Raw genomic sequence first — 19,314 nt, forward strand, 5'->3', positions numbered from 1 at the left:
ACTGGACCCGTCACGAGCCCGTCAAGCTCCGCGTCAAGCCTAAGTGGGCTAACACCACTACCCGTGCTGAGGCGGCAGCTGCTCAGATGGATGTTGGTGAGGATGAGCTTGAGGAGGAGGAAGCGGATGAGGATAGCTCTGCTAGGTATGCTCCTCCCTTTACTGAGCCCTCATGGGCTAAGAAGCTGAAGGCCAAGATGAAGACCTTGTTCTGTATGCAAGCCAAGGGGCAGTACAGGACCCATGTTGCTTCCAAGGAGAGTCGCCGGCGCGACAAGAGGATCTTGAGGACGTTTGGCGAGGACGTCTCCAGCGGGTCCGAGAAGCACATCACCCCAGAGGCAGCTTGGATGGCAAAGCAGAGCTATAAGTGGACTGATTCTGAGGAGGAGCGGGAGGAGACCATTCCCACTGCCGAGACCAACGAGGAGCGCGACTAGTGATCGTCTCTGCCTGAGCTACCACCTGTGTAGTAGGTGTCCTCTCTGCCTTTTGGTGTCTCGATGCCAAAGGGGGAGAGAGTGTAGGGATTTGCAAGTCGTGTGTCGTGTTTGCTTTTTGTTGGACCTCATTTTCTTTGGTTTGATTTGTCGTGAGTCGTGTTCCATATCATATGGTGTAAGACATATGCACTCTAGCGTATCCTATTGTCTTTCATGCTTAGTATCCCGTGAGCGTATACTATCTTGTGCCAGTTACTTTATGCTCATAGTTTTATCTTGCCTACTTGCTTAGTGTTAGGTTCATTATTGCAAGATATGCCTTGTCTATAAAATATAGGAGGAGTGTTGATCCTAGCATGTGTGTCATGCAGTCCAAAGCACTTCTCTAATATGCACACATCTAGGGGGAGCCCGTCTATATTTTATAGATGGTGGGATTGCCGTTGTTTCTCTTTATATCCCTTTGTGCAAATCCCGTATTGTCATCAATCCACCAAAAAGGGGGGATTGTAAGGGCATATTTATCCCTGAGTAGTTTTGGTGATTGATGACAATGCCTTTGCGGACTAATTGTGTGCATTGAGCATTTCAGGCATATCATTAAGTCATACTATTAAGAGGGGGTCCGCGTTGGAAAGGTTTGGGTGGAATCAACACGTACACATCTGTTTCCTTTGCACCACCTTTCCTTTGGCTCTTTGGAGCATCCTCCGTTTTTTCCTTGTCTTTGCAAAATGAAGGATTCCTAGTGTTGTTGATCTGGGGCATGCGGTAGTACTGCTCTCCCGAGTGATAGTACCGCAGAGCCTTGCGGTAGTACCGGCCGTAGGGGCGGTAGTACCGCAGGTACTCACAGTAGTACCGCTCCTCAGGAGCGGTACCGTGGCCTCTGGCCAGGCTCAGCCGCTTGAGCGGTTGTAGGGGCGGATGTAATTTTTTACATTCGCGCCCTATGCGGTAGTACCACCCCATGGGCGTGGTAGTACCGTGAGCCCTGGCCTAGCACAGCGACATGAGCGGAAGTAGGGGCGGATGTAATTTTTTACATCCGCGCCCTACGTGGTAGTATCGCTTGCAAGGTGCAGTACTACCGTGTCGGATTTTTGCACCGATCCCAACTCAGCGGATTGCCATGGATGTATTTTTATATTTCCGTGCCTTCCCAAAACTGGCCTATCCCTGCCTTGCGGTAGTACTGCGCCAGCGGTTCTACCGCCCTCTACTTCACCGCATCAAGGCTGCTTTGGATTCTGCTACATGGGCGGTAGTACCGCAGTGCGTTGTGGTAGTACCGTGTGCCCTAGCGGTAGTACCGCGTCTCCGGTGCGGTAGTACCGTGTGTCGCAGGCTGAGTTGGTGGATAACGGTTGGATTTGTTCTCTTACTATAAAAGGGGAGTCTTCTTCTCCGAGTTGACCACCTCTTCCACCCCCAAGCTCCATTGTTGCTCCAAGCTCCATTTTAGCCCGATATCTCTCCCTGGCCGATCAAACTTGTTGATCTCCTAGGGATCGGTTGAGAAGGCCTAGATCTACACATCCACCAAGAGATACTTGATTCCCCCCACTAATCCCTCGCGGATCTTGTTACTCTTGGGTGTTTGAGCACCCTAGACGGTTGAGGTCATCATGGAGCCATACTCCATTATGGTGAAGCTTCGTGGTGTTGTTGGGAGCCTCCAATTAAGTTGTGGAGATTGCCCCAATCTTGTTTGTAAAGGTTCGGCCGCCGCCTTCCAGGGCACCAATAGTGGAATCACGACATCTCGCGTTGTGTGAGGGCGTGAGGAGAATACGGTGGCCCTAGTGGCTTCTTGGGAAGCATTGTGCCTCCACACCGCTCCAACGGAGACGTACTTCCCCTCAAAGGGAAGGAACTTTGGTAACACATCCTCGTCTTCACCGACTCCACTCTTGGTTATCTCATCCATTTACTCGTGCAAGCTTATCTTGTGTTGCATCCCTTGCTTGCTTGTTTACTTATTGTTGTTGCATCATATAGGTTGCTCACCTAGTTGCATATCTAGACAACCTACTTTGATGCAAAGTTTAAATTGGTAAAGAAAAGCTAAAAATTGTTAGTTGCCTATTCACCCCCCCCCCCCCATCTAGTCAACTATATCGATCCTTTGAGATGGTGTGTCCAGGGACATGTTGCCCCGGTCTGATTCTTTCAACGGCTATGGTTTTGCTTCTAGCAAACTACTTTGGAGGTCTATAAAGCTGCTGATCAACGATGGAGCCGTATCGAGCTTGGGTGAAGAGGTGATCTGTCTTTTTATCCTTTGGTGGCCGCTTCGGTGGTGTCGAAGGAAAGGGACAGGTTCTGGTATTCTGCATAGGATTTTCCTATCTTTTCAGTTATGTATGGTCGGTGCTTACGTGCCTTGTAACTTAATCTTTATTCTATATAAATGAGACACATATTACCATGCAAAAAAATGGAAAGCATATGAGGGAAAGCAAGTAGGGAGGATGCATCTGTCAAGATTTATAGGGAGTAGATATTCAACTGAAATTGACTTTGTGCCCCGCTTTCTGTGGCAGATTGTCATGACGCTCACGCTAGATTTGCTCTTGAACGGGATTATTATGCCCCTGCTCCACCTCCCCTTTTCACCCCGGGAAAATATCTAGTACTCCCATCCTTGGAGTACTTCGGATGCCCCAAGTTCAAAAACAAATCTTAAATGTTTTCAATTTTTTTTAAAAAAAAATGAACATTCGCAAGGAATGTGACTACAACCCCTAGAAATTTCAGGTCCAAACTTATTTTTGAGGGTCCAAACTTGAAATGTACATTGACAAACAAAAATGTGAAATCCAGATATGAATAATCTCGATGTTGATTTTGTCTTTTTTTAACACTATTCATGCCAGATTTCACATTTTTGTTTCTTATTGTCATTTCAAGTTTGGACCTGAAATTTTTAGGGGTTGTAGTCACATTCATTGTGAACATTCATACTTTTCCGGAATTTTTTGAAACATTTATGAATAGCTTTTTTAAACTTGGAGCACCGGGAGTACCCCAAGGATAGGAGTACCTGATACTTTCCCTTTCACCCCCTTTTGCTCACCCTGAGCTTCAAGGTTTTAAATCACATTTTTCACAGCTTCACGTGAGGATCGAGCTAGCTACGTTAGGGCGTCTCCAACACTGACCCACAAATGGCTTTGGCCTCTGTCCGAGGACAGGGGATTAGTCTGCAAACACTGATGTCGAAGGCCGCCATCTAATGCTGCTCGCACACATTTCAGCCACTGATCAAACCAAAAGGACAAAACTCATGCAAACATGGCGGATTTTCATATAAACCTGACTGGATTCGATACATTTTGGACATATTTCATAAACCGGATGAAATTCATTATATTTTGGATAATTTTTTACTAAACCGTATTTTTTTGGACATTATATTTTGGAAGAGGCCTGCAAATCACCGGCGGAGGAAGCGTGCAAGTCGCCGGCGGAGGAGATGTAGCCCCTTTCCGTGGGCGGCTATGTCTCACTGGCCGCGGGCGAGCTCACGTCGGCACGATCCAGTGGCAGACGGAGCATCCAGTCGTCCCTGGACGAGGGCATGCCAGAGGCGCGCCATCAGGCCGCTATCGCGGGAGGCTTGGCATGGCTGGGTGTGGTCGCGGTCAAGGGCGCCAGCCTCCTGACTTGAAGACGGAGACGCCGCCTGTGGTGGCTATGGCGATGCTGGAGACATGGGGCATGGCGCAGAGGATGGCGAAGCTCACACACGTGACCCCATGCATGGTGAGAAACTTGCCCAGCACTGGCGGACAATTCTATTTGGTTGTTTGATTCAATTAGAGTTAATGAAAATCGTTAGTGAAAATTTGTTTTTACAAACTTTAGTTTTGTTTGTTTAGATTTCGTTAGGAAATTCAGTTTGTTAATGAAAACTAGTTGAATTACGCTCATTAGATTATGTTAGAATCTCATGCAATTATAGTCCATTAAATTTTGTGGCATTTTCTCATTTTGTTATAAAGTTCAATTCTGTTTAGAAAAATAAAATTGCCAAAGATCATAAAGTGTGTTCATTAGGTTTTTGTTGTTGTAAAGGTTAATTCGGTTATGCAAATTTCATTATTGATCAAGTAGGCGCTTCTAGTCATAAAGACCATGGCGCGGGTGATGAGGGTAACGGAGGTGCGGAAGGTGACCATAATGGTGAGCTCATAATTTCAGTTCTATCCGAGCACTCATTTTTCGTGACATGGCAGCATATTTTGCTCATTTTGTGTGACATGGTAGAGATTATTGTACCTCTGCGACCAACCACCCTTCCTCAAATAACAATAGGATCGCTTATATGGCATACATCAGACTATTTATTCCTTGTTAATTGCATCAGGTTTGTTTTGAGTCACGTCCTACTAATTAATCCTTCTATCTCCCATGTCTGATCCTCGGTTACAGTTGCTCCAAGGCGGGTGGACAGTGCAAATTCTTGCGCAGCTAGCCAACTGTCTGATCATCGGTTCTGTCAACAGCAAAAATATTATAAATGATGATTTTTTATACGAAACAGGAGAATTGCATTCCATGGACATCCGTCCTTGAACACCCTGCGTCATCTATATACATATCAACGTAAATTCCACATGCATGTATACAAGCACACGGTCGCTCTCGATCAAGTCACCAGACTCGATCGGATCTAAGCCTCCGGCAATTATTATTTTTTAACTAAGCCTCCGAGAAAGAAGGCAGTAAGGAGGAGACAAATCTGCTACCTAGTTCTTTCAGCGAGAAAGATATATAAATACATGCACTCCCATGGCTTCAGACACAGAAACACCACTACAACTGTAAGTGCAACGCTACAGTTGCCACGGCATACAATGAGACCGCTCGCAGTGGTAGCAGTGCTAGCCACGGCGGCCATGGTTATCGCATGTGCACGCGCTGTGCAGTGCGGCTCGCAGGCTGGCGGGGCGACATGCCCAAACTGCCTCTGTTGTAGCCACTTCGGCTGGTGCGGCTCCACACCGGAATACTGTGGCGATGGTTGCCAGAGCCATTGCTCTGGCTGCGGCAGCACGCCTGTCACACCCTACCCCTTCGGTGGTGTGTCCTCCATCGTCTCCCGCTCCCTTTTCAACCAAATTCTCCTCCACCGTAATGACCCAGCATGCCAGGCCAAGGGCTTCTACACATATGACGCCTTCATCGCTGCCGCCGCTGCCTTCCCTGGCTTTGGTACCACTGGTGGCATCGCCACCCGGAAGCGCGAGATAGCTGCCTTCCTAGCGCAGACCTCCCATGAGACCACTGGCGGATGGCCCACAGCCCCGAATGGGCCCTACACATGGGGCTACTGCTACAAGCACGAGCGCACCACCTCCAGCTACTGCACCCCAAGCGAGCAGTGGCCATGTGCCCCTCGAAGGCGCTACTATGGCCGCGGGCCCATCCAGCTAACTCACAACTACAACTACGGGCAGGCAGGACGGGCCATTGGGGCTGACCTGTTGGGCAACCCGAACTTGGTGGTCGTGAATCCAACCGTGTCTTTTGAGACGGCGATGTGGTTCTGGATGGCGGAGCAACCGCCCAAGCCATCGAGCCATGCAGTGATCACAGGACAATGGAACCCGTCGGCGACGGACCGTGCTGCGGGGCGGGTGCCTGGGTTCGGCGTGATCACCAACATCATCAATGGCGGGATCGAGTGCTTTCACGGGTATGATGAACGTGTTGAGGATCGAATCGGATTTTACAAACGCTACTGCAACATCTTTGGTATCGGCTACGGTGACAACCTGGACTGCTACAAACAGAGGCCCTTTGCCTAATAATCCGCTCCATATATGTACTTGTGTACTTTTTTAAAAATGTTATTTTTCATTATAAAAATCTCAAAAATCTATAACTACTAATAAAGAGAGGTGCATTTCTCCTTTTTTTTTGTCCGTTTATCTATATTATATTTTGTATCCAAGTTGTCCTTATTTTTTGTGCGCCCGTCGTTGCACCTACGCGTTGCTAGAAAATTGAGCTGCTCACCTGTGCTTGAAGCTTGCCCTAAAAAAGCCTGGCTGCCTAGCCATAAGTATTAGCTTTCGCTTGTGCTCGGTCCGTCCGTCCCCGCCGCCTTTTTTTGGGCCAAAAAATGTGACTGAGTGAGATAATTAATTTCGCCTTGCCTCTTACACAAATTCTCGCCAATTTAAATGCTTCCGTGAGTTGCCTCCAAAAGCAAGGAGCCTCCTCGAGAATCAATAAACAAGGATGTGAATAAATAAATTGGATGAACAAAAGATCGGGCACAGGTAAAAGAAGTAATTTAAATTAAAAGAAGGACTAAATGTGGCTATTACGAACCTGTAGGAAGGAAAGGAATAAATTCCGCTTTAGTAAGCACAGGAAAGAAAAGAATTATATGGCTGCATGGGTCGATGGCAGAGAGAGGAACCTGATTAAATGAATGGGCTCAAATAGAATTGAAATTAAAAGAATGAATAAATGGACGTGGTAATTAATCTAAATGCGCATGTGTCTGCATTATGATTTGAGGGTGCGGCGTGTGGCGTGCATAAACATATTGACGTAAAATTGGTTAGCAATATAACATGCACGGTGGAGGAGCACGGCAACTGACCAAACTCGCCGCTTTGAAATTGTTCTTCGTTTTCTTTTGAATCCCCAGTTATAAATTGTTCTTAGCGATATTTACATTATACTCTGTGCATGCTAGAATGTGACGATAGTACAAAGAGGAAAAGTGCCAAGCTCACCAGGGGTGTGGCATACTTTGTTTCTCCCATGACAACGCACATGCATGTTTGCTAGTATAATCTTAAAACAAGATTTGACAACACATGGAGTCATGGTGCGTCAGTTGCGAGTAGACACGATGAATTTCATGTTGTTGTGTTGTCCAAAACGACGTGCGTCTATGGTGGCCAATGCAAACGATTAGGCCAAGTCTCATCTTCCGATCGCGACGTCGCCACGCTCCACCATGGCGGGCAGCACGCTGAGCCACAATTTTATATATAGTATATTTTATAACATATATATTCATAATATTTCAAAGCATAAACAAAAGTAGAACAAATAAACATGAAGAAGAAACAGAAAAATCAAGGTTGTGGCCTCCCAGGAGCTGGGCCGACCGAGTCCCTCGCTTCTGCCCTACGTCTTACTCCAAGGGAGACATAGGCGCGCCCGTAGGTCTTCCCCCCCCCCCCCCCCCCCTCCACACCCACACACACAAAATAGTGTGGTAGGTGTGAGGAGTGTAACAATAGGTCACCATCCTTTCAAAAAGGAAGTATAGGTCGCCATCCAAATCTATATATATATATATATATATATATATATATATATATATATATATATATATATAGTCGTATCTTGACTGTTGAGAGATTAGGACAACAGCTAATTTACATGATGGTTAGGTGACGGTTGTGTGGATGCTTGTCTAGAAAGAATTGAGAATTCCATACATGACATTTCTTTCCTCAACACTCAGACTCCCATTGCTATGTGTTATGAGAGCAAGCTGGAATCAAGAAGGCTCGGCAAGATTGGATTTTGTGGTCAGAAGATCTTGGAGGCCATGACCACAGACGAATAACCAAAATAAGTGTATATCTACTTCATATCAACATCCTAATCATATATGGAAAAACGCTTGCGTAGTAGTATATCATGTCCTAAGTCATAAGTTGCACGTGAATCCCTCACGCGGATGAATGGCTATCTCATATATATAGAGGGATGGAGGCATATATGGTGGAGACTGCTCGTAGAGAACAAGAAGGGGCAAGAGGCAAGGCCGTGCCGCGGATCAGTGAGGTGGCGCAATCCTCACCTTTCTTTCCCTACGGGTGGGTTTTAAGGAGGAAAAGGATCGGATTTCCAAGAGGTTGATTATCACGGTTTCTCAAGCTTCCCAATAAGAGGTTGATTATCACGGTTTCTCAAGCTTCCCAATAAGAGGTTGATTATCTCGGTTTCTCAAGCTTCCTAAGACCTCTTTCAATGCAAAGGTGCTTAGATGAGGTGCTAAGTGCATTAAATACCTTAGCAACTCATCTCCTCAATGCATAGGTGCTTAACTTGTTGTTGCTAAGCACACTTTATTTAATGAGTTAGCACCTAAAGTATTTCATGCATTGGTCAAGTTGTTTCATTTAAGTGGTTTGCCTAGGTTCTCGCGTTTGGCGTTGGTTCTTTCTAGGGTCCCCAAAGTGCTTTCTCCCCTTATTAAATGTTGTGCCATGTCATTTTTTTGCTTATATGGCATGCTTAGCACCTGTCCACCATAGAACACTAGAAAGGGCCTAATAACTACTGTACCAGTGCGCCCTCCCTCCCCTTTCTTTCCAAAATACTAATCCCTCCGGATGGATTTCAAGGAGGGAGAGGATTCCTAGGAGGTTAATTACCACGGTTACTTAAGCTTTCTGTAATAACTAACTATTGTACTAGTGCGACCTCCCTCCCTCAAATAATGCTGGGTAGCTTACTACTAAGTTACTCGAAAAAATGACATGATATTAGTAGATTGGATAGTAGATTGGATACGTCGGAGTATTTATTTCCTATTAGTCACATCATGTTTGATGTGAATCATGTACGGATTGATGTGAATCCCGTACGCTTCCTACTAAGTTACTCGAAAAAATGGATCAATCGTGCATCCATGCATGCACCAAATAGATTTATACACACACATATATATAGTATTAAAGAGGAGAGCAAGGATCACTTGCATATGACAGATAGATACTAGGTACACAGACCCAACGATGTGCTCCAAATCAGGAATGGAGATGAGCAGAGCAACCTAGCTAGCTTCCATGCAATTATTTCCTTTGTATTTCCATATGTCCTACCAACTCCAAGCACGAGCGCACCACCTCCAGCTACTGCACCCCAAGCGAGCAGTGGCCATGTGCCCCTCGAAGGCGCTACTATGGCCGCGGGCCCATCCAGCTAACTCACAACTACAACTACGGGCAGGCAGGACGGGCCATTGGGGCTGACCTGTTGGGCAACCCGAACTTGGTGGTCGTGAATCCAACCGTGTCTTTTGAGACGGCGATGTGGTTCTGGATGGCGGAGCAACCGCCCAAGCCATCGAGCCATGCAGTGATCACAGGACAATGGAACCCGTCGGCGACGGACCGTGCTGCGGGGCGGGTGCCTGGGTTCGGCGTGATCACCAACATCATCAATGGCGGGATCGAGTGCTTTCACGGGTATGATGAACGTGTTGAGGATCGAATCGGATTTTACAAACGCTACTGCAACATCTTTGGTATCGGCTACGGTGACAACCTGGACTGCTACAAACAGAGGCCCTTTGCCTAATAATCCGCTCCATATATGTACTTGTGTACTTTTTTAAAAATGTTATTTTTCATTATAAAAATCTCAAAAATCTATAACTACTAATAAAGAGAGGTGCATTTCTCCTTTTTTTTTGTCCGTTTATCTATATTATATTTTGTATCCAAGTTGTCCTTATTTTTTGTGCGCCCGTCGTTGCACCTACGCGTTGCTAGAAAATTGAGCTGCTCACCTGTGCTTGAAGCTTGCCCTAAAAAAGCCTGGCTGCCTAGCCATAAGTATTAGCTTTCGCTTGTGCTCGGTCCGTCCGTCCCCGCCGCCTTTTTTTGGGCCAAAAAATGTGACTGAGTGAGATAATTAATTTCGCCTTGCCTCTTACACAAATTCTCGCCAATTTAAATGCTTCCGTGAGTTGCCTCCAAAAGCAAGGAGCCTCCTCGAGAATCAATAAACAAGGATGTGAATAAATAAATTGGATGAACAAAAGATCGGGCACAGGTAAAAGAAGTAATTTAAATTAAAAGAAGGACTAAATGTGGCTATTACGAACCTGTAGGAAGGAAAGGAATAAATTCCGCTTTAGTAAGCACAGGAAAGAAAAGAATTATATGGCTGCATGGGTCGATGGCAGAGAGAGGAACCTGATTAAATGAATGGGCTCAAATAGAATTGAAATTAAAAGAATGAATAAATGGACGTGGTAATTAATCTAAATGCGCATGTGTCTGCATTATGATTTGAGGGTGCGGCGTGTGGCGTGCATAAACATATTGACGTAAAATTGGTTAGCAATATAACATGCACGGTGGAGGAGCACGGCAACTGACCAAACTCGCCGCTTTGAAATTGTTCTTCGTTTTCTTTTGAATCCCCAGTTATAAATTGTTCTTAGCGATATTTACATTATACTCTGTGCATGCTAGAATGTGACGATAGTACAAAGAGGAAAAGTGCCAAGCTCACCAGGGGTGTGGCATACTTTGTTTCTCCCATGACAACGCACATGCATGTTTGCTAGTATAATCTTAAAACAAGATTTGACAACACATGGAGTCATGGTGCGTCAGTTGCGAGTAGACACGATGAATTTCATGTTGTTGTGTTGTCCAAAACGACGTGCGTCTATGGTGGCCAATGCAAACGATTAGGCCAAGTCTCATCTTCCGATCGCGACGTCGCCACGCTCCACCATGGCGGGCAGCACGCTGAGCCACAATTTTATATATAGTATATTTTATAACATATATATTCATAATATTTCAAAGCATAAACAAAAGTAGAACAAATAAACATGAAGAAGAAACAGAAAAATCAAGGTTGTGGCCTCCCAGGAGCTGGGCCGACCGAGTCCCTCGCTTCTGCCCTACGTCTTACTCCAAGGGAGACATAGGCGCGCCCGTAGGTCTTCCCCCCCCCCCCCCCCCCCCCCTCCACACCCACACCCACAAAATAGTGTGGTAGGTGTGAGGAGTGTAACAATAGGTCACCATCCTTTCAAAAAGGAAGTATAGGTCGCCATCCAAATCAATATATATATATATATATATATATATATATATATATATATATATATATATATATATATATATATATATATAGTCGTATCTTGACTGTTGAGAGATTAGGACAACAGCTAATTTACATGATGGTTAGGTGACGGTTGTGTGGATGCTTGTCTAGAAAGAATTGAGAATTCCATACATGACATTTCTTTCCTCAACACTCAGACTCCCATTGCTATGTGTTATGAGAGCAAGCTGGAATCAAGAAGGCTCGGCAAGATTGGATTTTGTGGTCAGAAGATCTTGGAGGCCATGACCACAGACGAATAACCAAAATAAGTGTATATCTACTTCATATCAACATCCTAATCATATATGGAAAAACGCTTGCGTAGTAGTATATCATGTCCTAAGTCATAAGTTGCACGTGAATCCCTCACGCGGATGAATGGCTATCTCATATATATAGAGGGATGGAGGCATATATGGTGGAGACTGCTCGTAGAGAACAAGAAGGGGCAAGAGGCAAGGCCGTGCCGCGGATCAGTGAGGTGGCGCAATCCTCACCTTTCTTTCCCTACGGGTGGGTTTTAAGGAGGAAAAGGATCGGATTTCCAAGAGGTTGATTATCACGGTTTCTCAAGCTTCCCAATAAGAGGTTGATTATCACGGTTTCTCAAGCTTCCCAATAAGAGGTTGATTATCTCGGTTTCTCAAGCTTCCTAAGACCTCTTTCAATGCAAAGGTGCTTAGATGAGGTGCTAAGTGCATTAAATACCTTAGCAACTCATCTCCTCAATGCATAGGTGCTTAACTTGTTGTTGCTAAGCACACTTTATTTAATGAGTTAGCACCTAAAGTATTTCATGCATTGGTCAAGTTGTTTCATTTAAGTGGTTTGCCTAGGTTCTCGCGTTTGGCGTTGGTTCTTTCTAGGGTCCCCAAAGTGCTTTCTCCCCTTATTAAATGTTGTGCCATGTCATTTTTTTGCTTATATGGCATGCTTAGCACCTGTCCACCATAGAACACTAGAAAGGGCCTAATAACTACTGTACCAGTGCGCCCTCCCTCCCCTTTCTTTCCAAAATACTAATCCCTCCGGATGGATTTCAAGGAGGGAGAGGATTCCTAGGAGGTTAATTACCACGGTTACTTAAGCTTTCTGTAATAACTAACTATTGTACTAGTGCGACCTCCCTCCCTCAAATAATGCTGGGTAGCTTACTACTAAGTTACTCGAAAAAATGACATCATATTAGTAGATTGGATAGTAGATTGGATACGTCGGAGTATTTATTTCCTATTAGTCACATCATGTTTGATGTGAATCATGTACGGATTGATGTGAATCCCGTACGCTTCCTACTAAGTTACTCGAAAAAATGGATCAATCGTGCATCCATGCATGCACCAAATAGATTTATACACACACATATATATAGTATTAAAGAGGAGAGCAAGGATCACTTGCATATGACAGATAGATACTAGGTACACAGACCCAACGATGTGCTCCAAATCAGGAATGGAGATGAGCAGAGCAACCTAGCTAGCTTCCATGCAATTATTTCCTTTGTATTTCCATATGTCCTACCAACTCCAAGCACGAGCGCACCACCTCCAGCTACTGCACCCCAAGCGAGCAGTGGCCATGTGCCCCTCGAAGGCGCTACTATGGCCGCGGGCCCATCCAGCTAACTCACAACTACAACTACGGGCAGGCAGGACGGGCCATTGGGGCTGACCTGTTGGGCAACCCGAACTTGGTGGTCGTGAATCCAACCGTGTCTTTTGAGACGGCGATGTGGTTCTGGATGGCGGAGCAACCGCCCAAGCCATCGAGCCATGCAGTGATCACAGGACAATGGAACCCGTCGGCGACGGACCGTGCTGCGGGGCGGGTGCCTGGGTTCGGCGTGATCACCAACATCATCAATGGCGGGATCGAGTGCTTTCACGGGTATGATGAACGTGTTGAGGATCGAATCGGATTTTACAAACGCTACTGCAACATCTTTGGTATCGGCTACGGTGACAACCTGGACTGCTACAAACAGAGGCCCTTTGCCTAATAATCCGCTCCATATATGTACTTGTGTACTTTTTTAAAAATGTTATTTTTCATTATAAAAATCTCAAAAATCTATAACTACTAATAAAGAGAGGTGCATTTCTCCTTTTTTTTTGTCCGTTTATCTATATTATATTTTGTATCCAAGTTGTCCTTATTTTTTGTGCGCCCGTCGTTGCACCTACGCGTTGCTAGAAAATTGAGCTGCTCACCTGTGCTTGAAGCTTGCCCTAAAAAAGCCTGGCTGCCTAGCCATAAGTATTAGCTTTCGCTTGTGCTCGGTCCGTCCGTCCCCGCCGCCTTTTTTTGGGCCAAAAAATGTGACTGAGTGAGATAATTAATTTCGCCTTGCCTCTTACACAAATTCTCGCCAATTTAAATGCTTCCGTGAGTTGCCTCCAAAAGCAAGGAGCCTCCTCGAGAATCAATAAACAAGGATGTGAATAAATAAATTGGATGAACAAAAGATCGGGCACAGGTAAAAGAAGTAATTTAAATTAAAAGAAGGACTAAATGTGGCTATTACGAACCTGTAGGAAGGAAAGGAATAAATTCCGCTTTAGTAAGCACAGGAAAGAAAAGAATTATATGGCTGCATGGGTCGATGGCAGAGAGAGGAACCTGATTAAATGAATGGGCTCAAATAGAATTGAAATTAAAAGAATGAATAAATGGACGTGGTAATTAATCTAAATGCGCATGTGTCTGCATTATGATTTGAGGGTGCGGCGTGTGGCGTGCATAAACATATTGACGTAAAATTGGTTAGCAATATAACATGCACGGTGGAGGAGCACGGCAACTGACCAAACTCGCCGCTTTGAAATTGTTCTTCGTTTTCTTTTGAATCCCCAGTTATAAATTGTTCTTAGCGATATTTACATTATACTCTGTGCATGCTAGAATGTGACGATAGTACAAAGAGGAAAAGTGCCAAGCTCACCAGGGGTGTGGCATACTTTGTTTCTCCCATGACAACGCACATGCATGTTTGCTAGTATAATCTTAAAACAAGATTTGACAACACATGGAGTCATGGTGCGTCAGTTGCGAGTAGACACGATGAATTTCATGTTGTTGTGTTGTCCAAAACGACGTGCGTCTATGGTGGCCAATGCAAACGATTAGGCCAAGTCTCATCTTCCGATCGCGACGTCGCCACGCTCCACCATGGCGGGCAGCACGCTGAGCCACAATTTTATATATAGTATATTTTATAACATATATATTCATAATATTTCAAAGCATAAACAAAAGTAGAACAAATAAACATGAAGAAGAAACAGAAAAATCAAGGTTGTGGCCTCCCAGGAGCTGGGCCGACCGAGTCCCTCGCTTCTGCCCTACGTCTTACTCCAAGGGAGACATAGGCGCGCCCGTAGGTCTTCCCCCCCCCCCCCCCCCCCTCCACACCCACACACACAAAATAGTGTGGTAGGTGTGAGGAGTGTAACAATAGGTCACCATCCTTTCAAAAAGGAAGTATAGGTCGCCATCCAAATCAATATATATATATATATATATATATATATATATATATATATATATATATATATATATATATATAGTCGTATCTTGACTGTTGAGAGATTAGGACAACAGCTAATTTACATGATGGTTAGGTGACGGTTGTGTGGATGCTTGTCTAGAAAGAATTGAGAATTCCATACATGACATTTCTTTCCTCAACACTCAGACTCCCATTGCTATGTGTTATGAGAGCAAGCTGGAATCAAGAAGGCTCGGCAAGATTGGATTTTGTGGTCAGAAGATCTTGGAGGCCATGACCACAGACGAATAACCAAAATAAGTGTATATCTACTTCATATCAACATCCTAATCATATATGGAAAAACGCTTGCGTAGTAGTATATCATGTCCTAAGTCATAAGTTGCACGTGAATCCCTCACGCGGATGAATGGCTATCTCATATATATAGAGGGATGGAGGCATATATGGTGGAGACTGCTCGTAGAGAACAAGAAGGGGCAAGAGGCAAGGCCGTGCCGCGGATCAGTGAGGTGGCGCAATCCTCACCTTTCTTTCCCTACGGGTGGGTTTTAAGGAGGAAAAGGATCGGATTTCCAAGAGGTTGATTATCACGGTTTCTCAAGCTTCCCAATAAGAGGTTGATTATCACGGTTTCTCAAGCTTCCCAATAAGAGGTTGATTATCTCGGTTTCTCAAGCTTCCTAAGACCTCTTTCAATGCAAAGGTGCTTAGATGAGGTGCTAAGTGCATTAAATACCTTAGCAACTCATCTCCTCAATGCATAGGTGCTTAACTTGTTGTTGCTAAGCACACTTTATTTAATGAGTTAGCACCTAAAGTATTTCATGCATTGGTCAAGTTGTTTCATTTAAGTGGTTTGCCTAGGTTCTCGCGTTTGGCGTTGGTTCTTTCTAGGGTCCCCAAAGTGCTTTCTCCCCTTATTAAATGTTGTGCCATGTCATTTTTTTGCTTATATGGCATGCTTAGCACCTGTCCACCATAGAACACTAGAAAGGGCCTAATAACTACTGTACCAGTGCGCCCTCCCTCCCCTTTCTTTCCAAAATACTAATCCCTCCGGATGGATTTCAAGGAGGGAGAGGATTCCTAGGAGGTTAATTACCACGGTTACTTAAGCTTTCTGTAATAACTAACTATTGTACTAGTGCGACCTCCCTCCCTCAAATAATGCTGGGTAGCTTACTACTAAGTTACTCGAAAAAATGACATCATATTAGTAGATTGGATAGTAGATTGGATACGTCGGAGTATTTATTTCCTATTAGTCACATCATGTTTGATGTGAATCATGTACGGATTGATGTGAATCCCGTACGCTTCCTACTAAGTTACTCGAAAAAATGGATCAATCGTGCATCCATGCATGCACCAAATAGATTTATACACACACATATATATAGTATTAAAGAGGAGAGCAAGGATCACTTGCATATGACAGATAGATACTAGGTACACAGACCCAACGATGTGCTCCAAATCAGGAATGGAGATGAGCAGAGCAACCTAGCTAGCTTCCATGCAATTATTTCCTTTGTATTTCCATATGTCCTACCAACTAATGTGCTTTGCCTCTTCCTCCGCCATCGATACCAAGATTTGCATTTCTCCTGCATCCATCCATCCTTTGCATACATAAACAAACAGAGCACGCATGAAATGCATCGGTCATCCAGAGAGAAAGCACAAAAAGGGAGATGATTTTATTTGTTCGTAACCTGAATCAGTCAAACCATCCAGAAATACATCAACGCACACTCCAAATCATACCAATACCCAAGCATATTGTAACAATGGCATTATATATATCACATATTGTTGAAGGTAGAAATACAACAACTTGTGTGCTTTGCCTCGTCCTATACCGCACAACATTACCAGGATTGATGATATCTAAGAGCTCCTACCTACCTACTCCAATGCATCCATCCTACCAACACAACACACCAATTCCCAAAAGAAGTAACTAATCTCAACGGCAACCAAGGGCCCCATCCATCATCATGGCCTCCTCAGGCTTCAGCACCACGCCGTCCGTCCTTCTTCAGTCACACCACAAGCCAAGAGCCAACCAGAAGCACATTCTTCAATACAAACATCACTTCTACAGCTCACAAACAAAACAAATTCTCCTCCATTGCTAGAACAGCCAAGCATAACGCTCAGGATTCCCTAGCTCCCGACCACTTACATAGCTAGTCATTCTTCTACATCTTCGCTTTCTTCCTTCAACTTACCAGAGACTCCTCCAGCAGCGCCAACAAAGCTTTTGGAGCATCATGGCACAAGCACCTGCACAATAGTCCGATAAACATCAGTGCATCTTCCAAGTACAAGTGCCACCCAATTGAATCATAAACAATAGCATGCTATTCTAGAACATCGAATGTTGCTATAGGATGTTTTCCCTTTGTTTTTATTTTATAGCATTTTTCTAAATTTCTTTTTTTCTAATCTGGAGCCTTCTGTACAAGGTATTATATATATGTTGACACATTTTGATTTACTGCGCTCAAAGAAACATAAGTTTACATGGAGCTTAACTAATAGATGGCCATTTGATATCGTCTTATAGGTACTTCATTGTGATCGATGACATATGGAACAATTTCGTATGGAAAGAAAGCAAACATGCTTTGATTGACAACGAATGCGGAAGTAGAATAATTACAACAACTCAAATTTTTTATGTTGCCAAAGAAGTTGGTGGTGTTTATGACCTAAAGCCTCTTTCTCTTGCACAGTCACGAAAGTTATTCTACCAAAGAATATTTGGTGCCGAAGACAAATGTCCTAATCAATTAGCTGAAGTATCTGATAACATTATTAAGAGATGTGGTGGAGTACCATTAGTTATTATTACAACAGCTAGTATGCTAGCCAGTAAAAATAGAAATGATTGGTCCAAGGGCTACCAAGCTATGGGTTCTGGGCTACAAGATAGACCTGGTGTGAAGGACATGAGAAGGATATTATCAGTCAGTTACTATGACCTACCTCCGCAACTAAGAACATTTTTATTGTATATAAGTTTGTATCCAGAGGATTATAATATTGTTTCTAGAGATTTGATATGGCAATGGATTGGTGAAGGTTTTATTCGGGAAGAACATGGAAATAGCTTGTATGAAGTAGGAGAAGACTATTTCAGCGAGCTCATTAACAAAGGTTTGATCCAACCAGCAGATGTCAGTGATGATAAAGAGAGCGCTTGTCGTGTACACGATATGGTGCTTGACCTCATCACTTCCATTTCAAGGGAAGAGAATTTTCTAACATGTATAGGTGGTCAGCAATCTGGATCTGCACCAAGTAAGATCCGTCGGCTATCAGTCCAAAGCCTAAATGAAGACGATATCATGCAGATGGCAACTATGAACTTGTCCCGTTTGAGGTCAATCACTGTGTTTGGGCGAGATATCAATTTGTTACCAGCCCTTTCAAGCTTTTCAGTCTTGCGTGCATTGAACTTAGTTTATTGTTGGGATGTGGATAATCATCATATTAAGGTTACCTACAGCATGTTACACTTGAGGTATTTATGTCTATGCAATACATCTATCACTCAGATACCGGACGATATTAGGAATCTGCGGTTCTTGCAAGTACTAGACATAAGTGCGACGGCAATAAAAATGTTACCAACATCATTTTTTCAGCTAACACAACTAGTGTACCTTCATATTGGTATGGGCACGGCCCTGCCAGAACGATTGGATAATTTAAAATCACTGCAAGAATTGCTAGGTATCAATATCGAGTCTCCATCCATGCTGCACGATTTGAGCAAGCTGACGGAATTGAGGAACCTTCGTGTTAGGGTTTGTGGATGGAACGATGACTATAAGGAACTTTTTCGGCGGTGTCTCTCCAACCTAATCAATCTCAAAAGCATTAAATTAAGTGGTGTACATCGAAACATAGATTACGGAAGTGATAGTTTGTCGCCTGAGCCTCAGCATCTTCAGTGCATCCATCTGGCTGATAGCATAAAGTGCGATGTGCCAAGATGGATATCTTCGCTCTCCAACCTTTCCACCCTTCTAATCCAGCATCTAGAAACACTCAGAGAGGAGCACCTTCGAGTGCTTGGCCCCATGTCATCACTCTGTGATCTTCATATATGGGTGGCGCAAACCGCACGAAGCAAAAGGTTGGTGATTGATGGCAGTTATCTGTTTCGGTGTCTCGCAAGGCTGAAAATCGGGAGTAGCATCATGGAGCTGAAGTTTGCACAAGGAGCCATGCAGAAGCTACACACCCTTGAGGTTATTTTATCAGTGCAGCAGACATGGGATCGATTTGGTGATTTGGACTTTGTCCTGGAGAACCTCTCTTCACTTAAACAGGTCTATGTTGGGAAGTGGTAGGCTGTGTGGTGGTCCAAGCCAGAGCTTGAAGAGGCAGAGGATGCAATTTGTCACGCCATCAACATCAATCCCAACAAGCTGACACTCGAGT

The 19,314-nt window shown here is 44.3% G+C and overlaps 2 protein-coding genes and 2 pseudogenes across 4 annotated transcripts; all 4 read left to right on the forward strand.

The window, feature by feature from the left end:
• The first annotated feature begins 5,305 nt into the window (after positions 1 to 5,305).
• On the forward strand, positions 5,306 to 6,259 carry LOC147962490 (26 kDa endochitinase 2-like). Of its 3 annotated transcripts, none has more exons than XM_087538131.1 (2): positions 5,306 to 5,367; positions 5,527 to 6,259. In XM_087538131.1, the coding sequence occupies exons 1-2, from the start codon at positions 5,306 to 5,308 to the stop codon at positions 6,257 to 6,259; spliced, it is 795 nt and encodes a 264-aa protein (XP_087394257.1). The 3 variants fall into 3 exon arrangements, with proteins under 3 accessions (XP_087394257.1, XP_087394256.1, XP_087394258.1); XM_087538130.1 differs by having other exon boundaries at positions 5,306 to 5,351; positions 5,508 to 6,259; XM_087538132.1 differs by having other exon boundaries at positions 5,333 to 6,259.
• Positions 6,260 to 8,192: 1,933 nt separating this feature from the next.
• Positions 8,193 to 9,791, forward strand: LOC147962491 (26 kDa endochitinase 1 pseudogene; annotated as a pseudogene).
• Positions 9,792 to 11,745: 1,954 nt separating this feature from the next.
• Positions 11,746 to 13,344, forward strand: LOC147962492 (26 kDa endochitinase 1 pseudogene; annotated as a pseudogene).
• Positions 13,345 to 15,287: 1,943 nt separating this feature from the next.
• On the forward strand, positions 15,288 to 19,223 carry LOC147962493 (disease resistance protein RGA5-like). The gene is made up of 3 exons (XM_087534204.1): positions 15,288 to 15,397; positions 17,429 to 18,556; positions 18,842 to 19,223. The coding sequence occupies exons 1-3, from the start codon at positions 15,288 to 15,290 to the stop codon at positions 19,221 to 19,223; spliced, it is 1,620 nt and encodes a 539-aa protein (XP_087390330.1).
• Positions 19,224 to 19,314: the final 91 nt, after the last annotated feature.

This window comes from Triticum urartu, chromosome 7A (assembly GCF_056163025.1).
Source record: "Triticum urartu cultivar PI428250 chromosome 7A, HENAU_Tu73, whole genome shotgun sequence".
Taxonomy (NCBI): domain Eukaryota; kingdom Viridiplantae; phylum Streptophyta; class Magnoliopsida; order Poales; family Poaceae; genus Triticum; species Triticum urartu.

Excerpts from the sequence above, each read along its gene's own strand:
- LOC147962490 (XM_087538132.1), top strand. The coding sequence starts at position 5,348 with ATGGTTATCGCATGTGCACGCGCTGTGCAGTGCGGCTCGCAGGCTGGC.
- LOC147962493 (XM_087534204.1), top strand. The coding sequence starts at position 15,288 with ATGGAGGCATATATGGTGGAGACTGCTCGTAGAGAACAAGAAGGGGCA. Across the intron at positions 15,398-17,428 it reads TCACCTTTCTTTCCCTACGG|GTACTTCATTGTGATCGATG; the intron begins GTGGGTTTTAAG and ends ATCGTCTTATAG. Across the intron at positions 18,557-18,841 it reads ATTGGTATGGGCACGGCCCT|CATAAAGTGCGATGTGCCAA; the intron begins GCCAGAACGATT and ends TCTGGCTGATAG.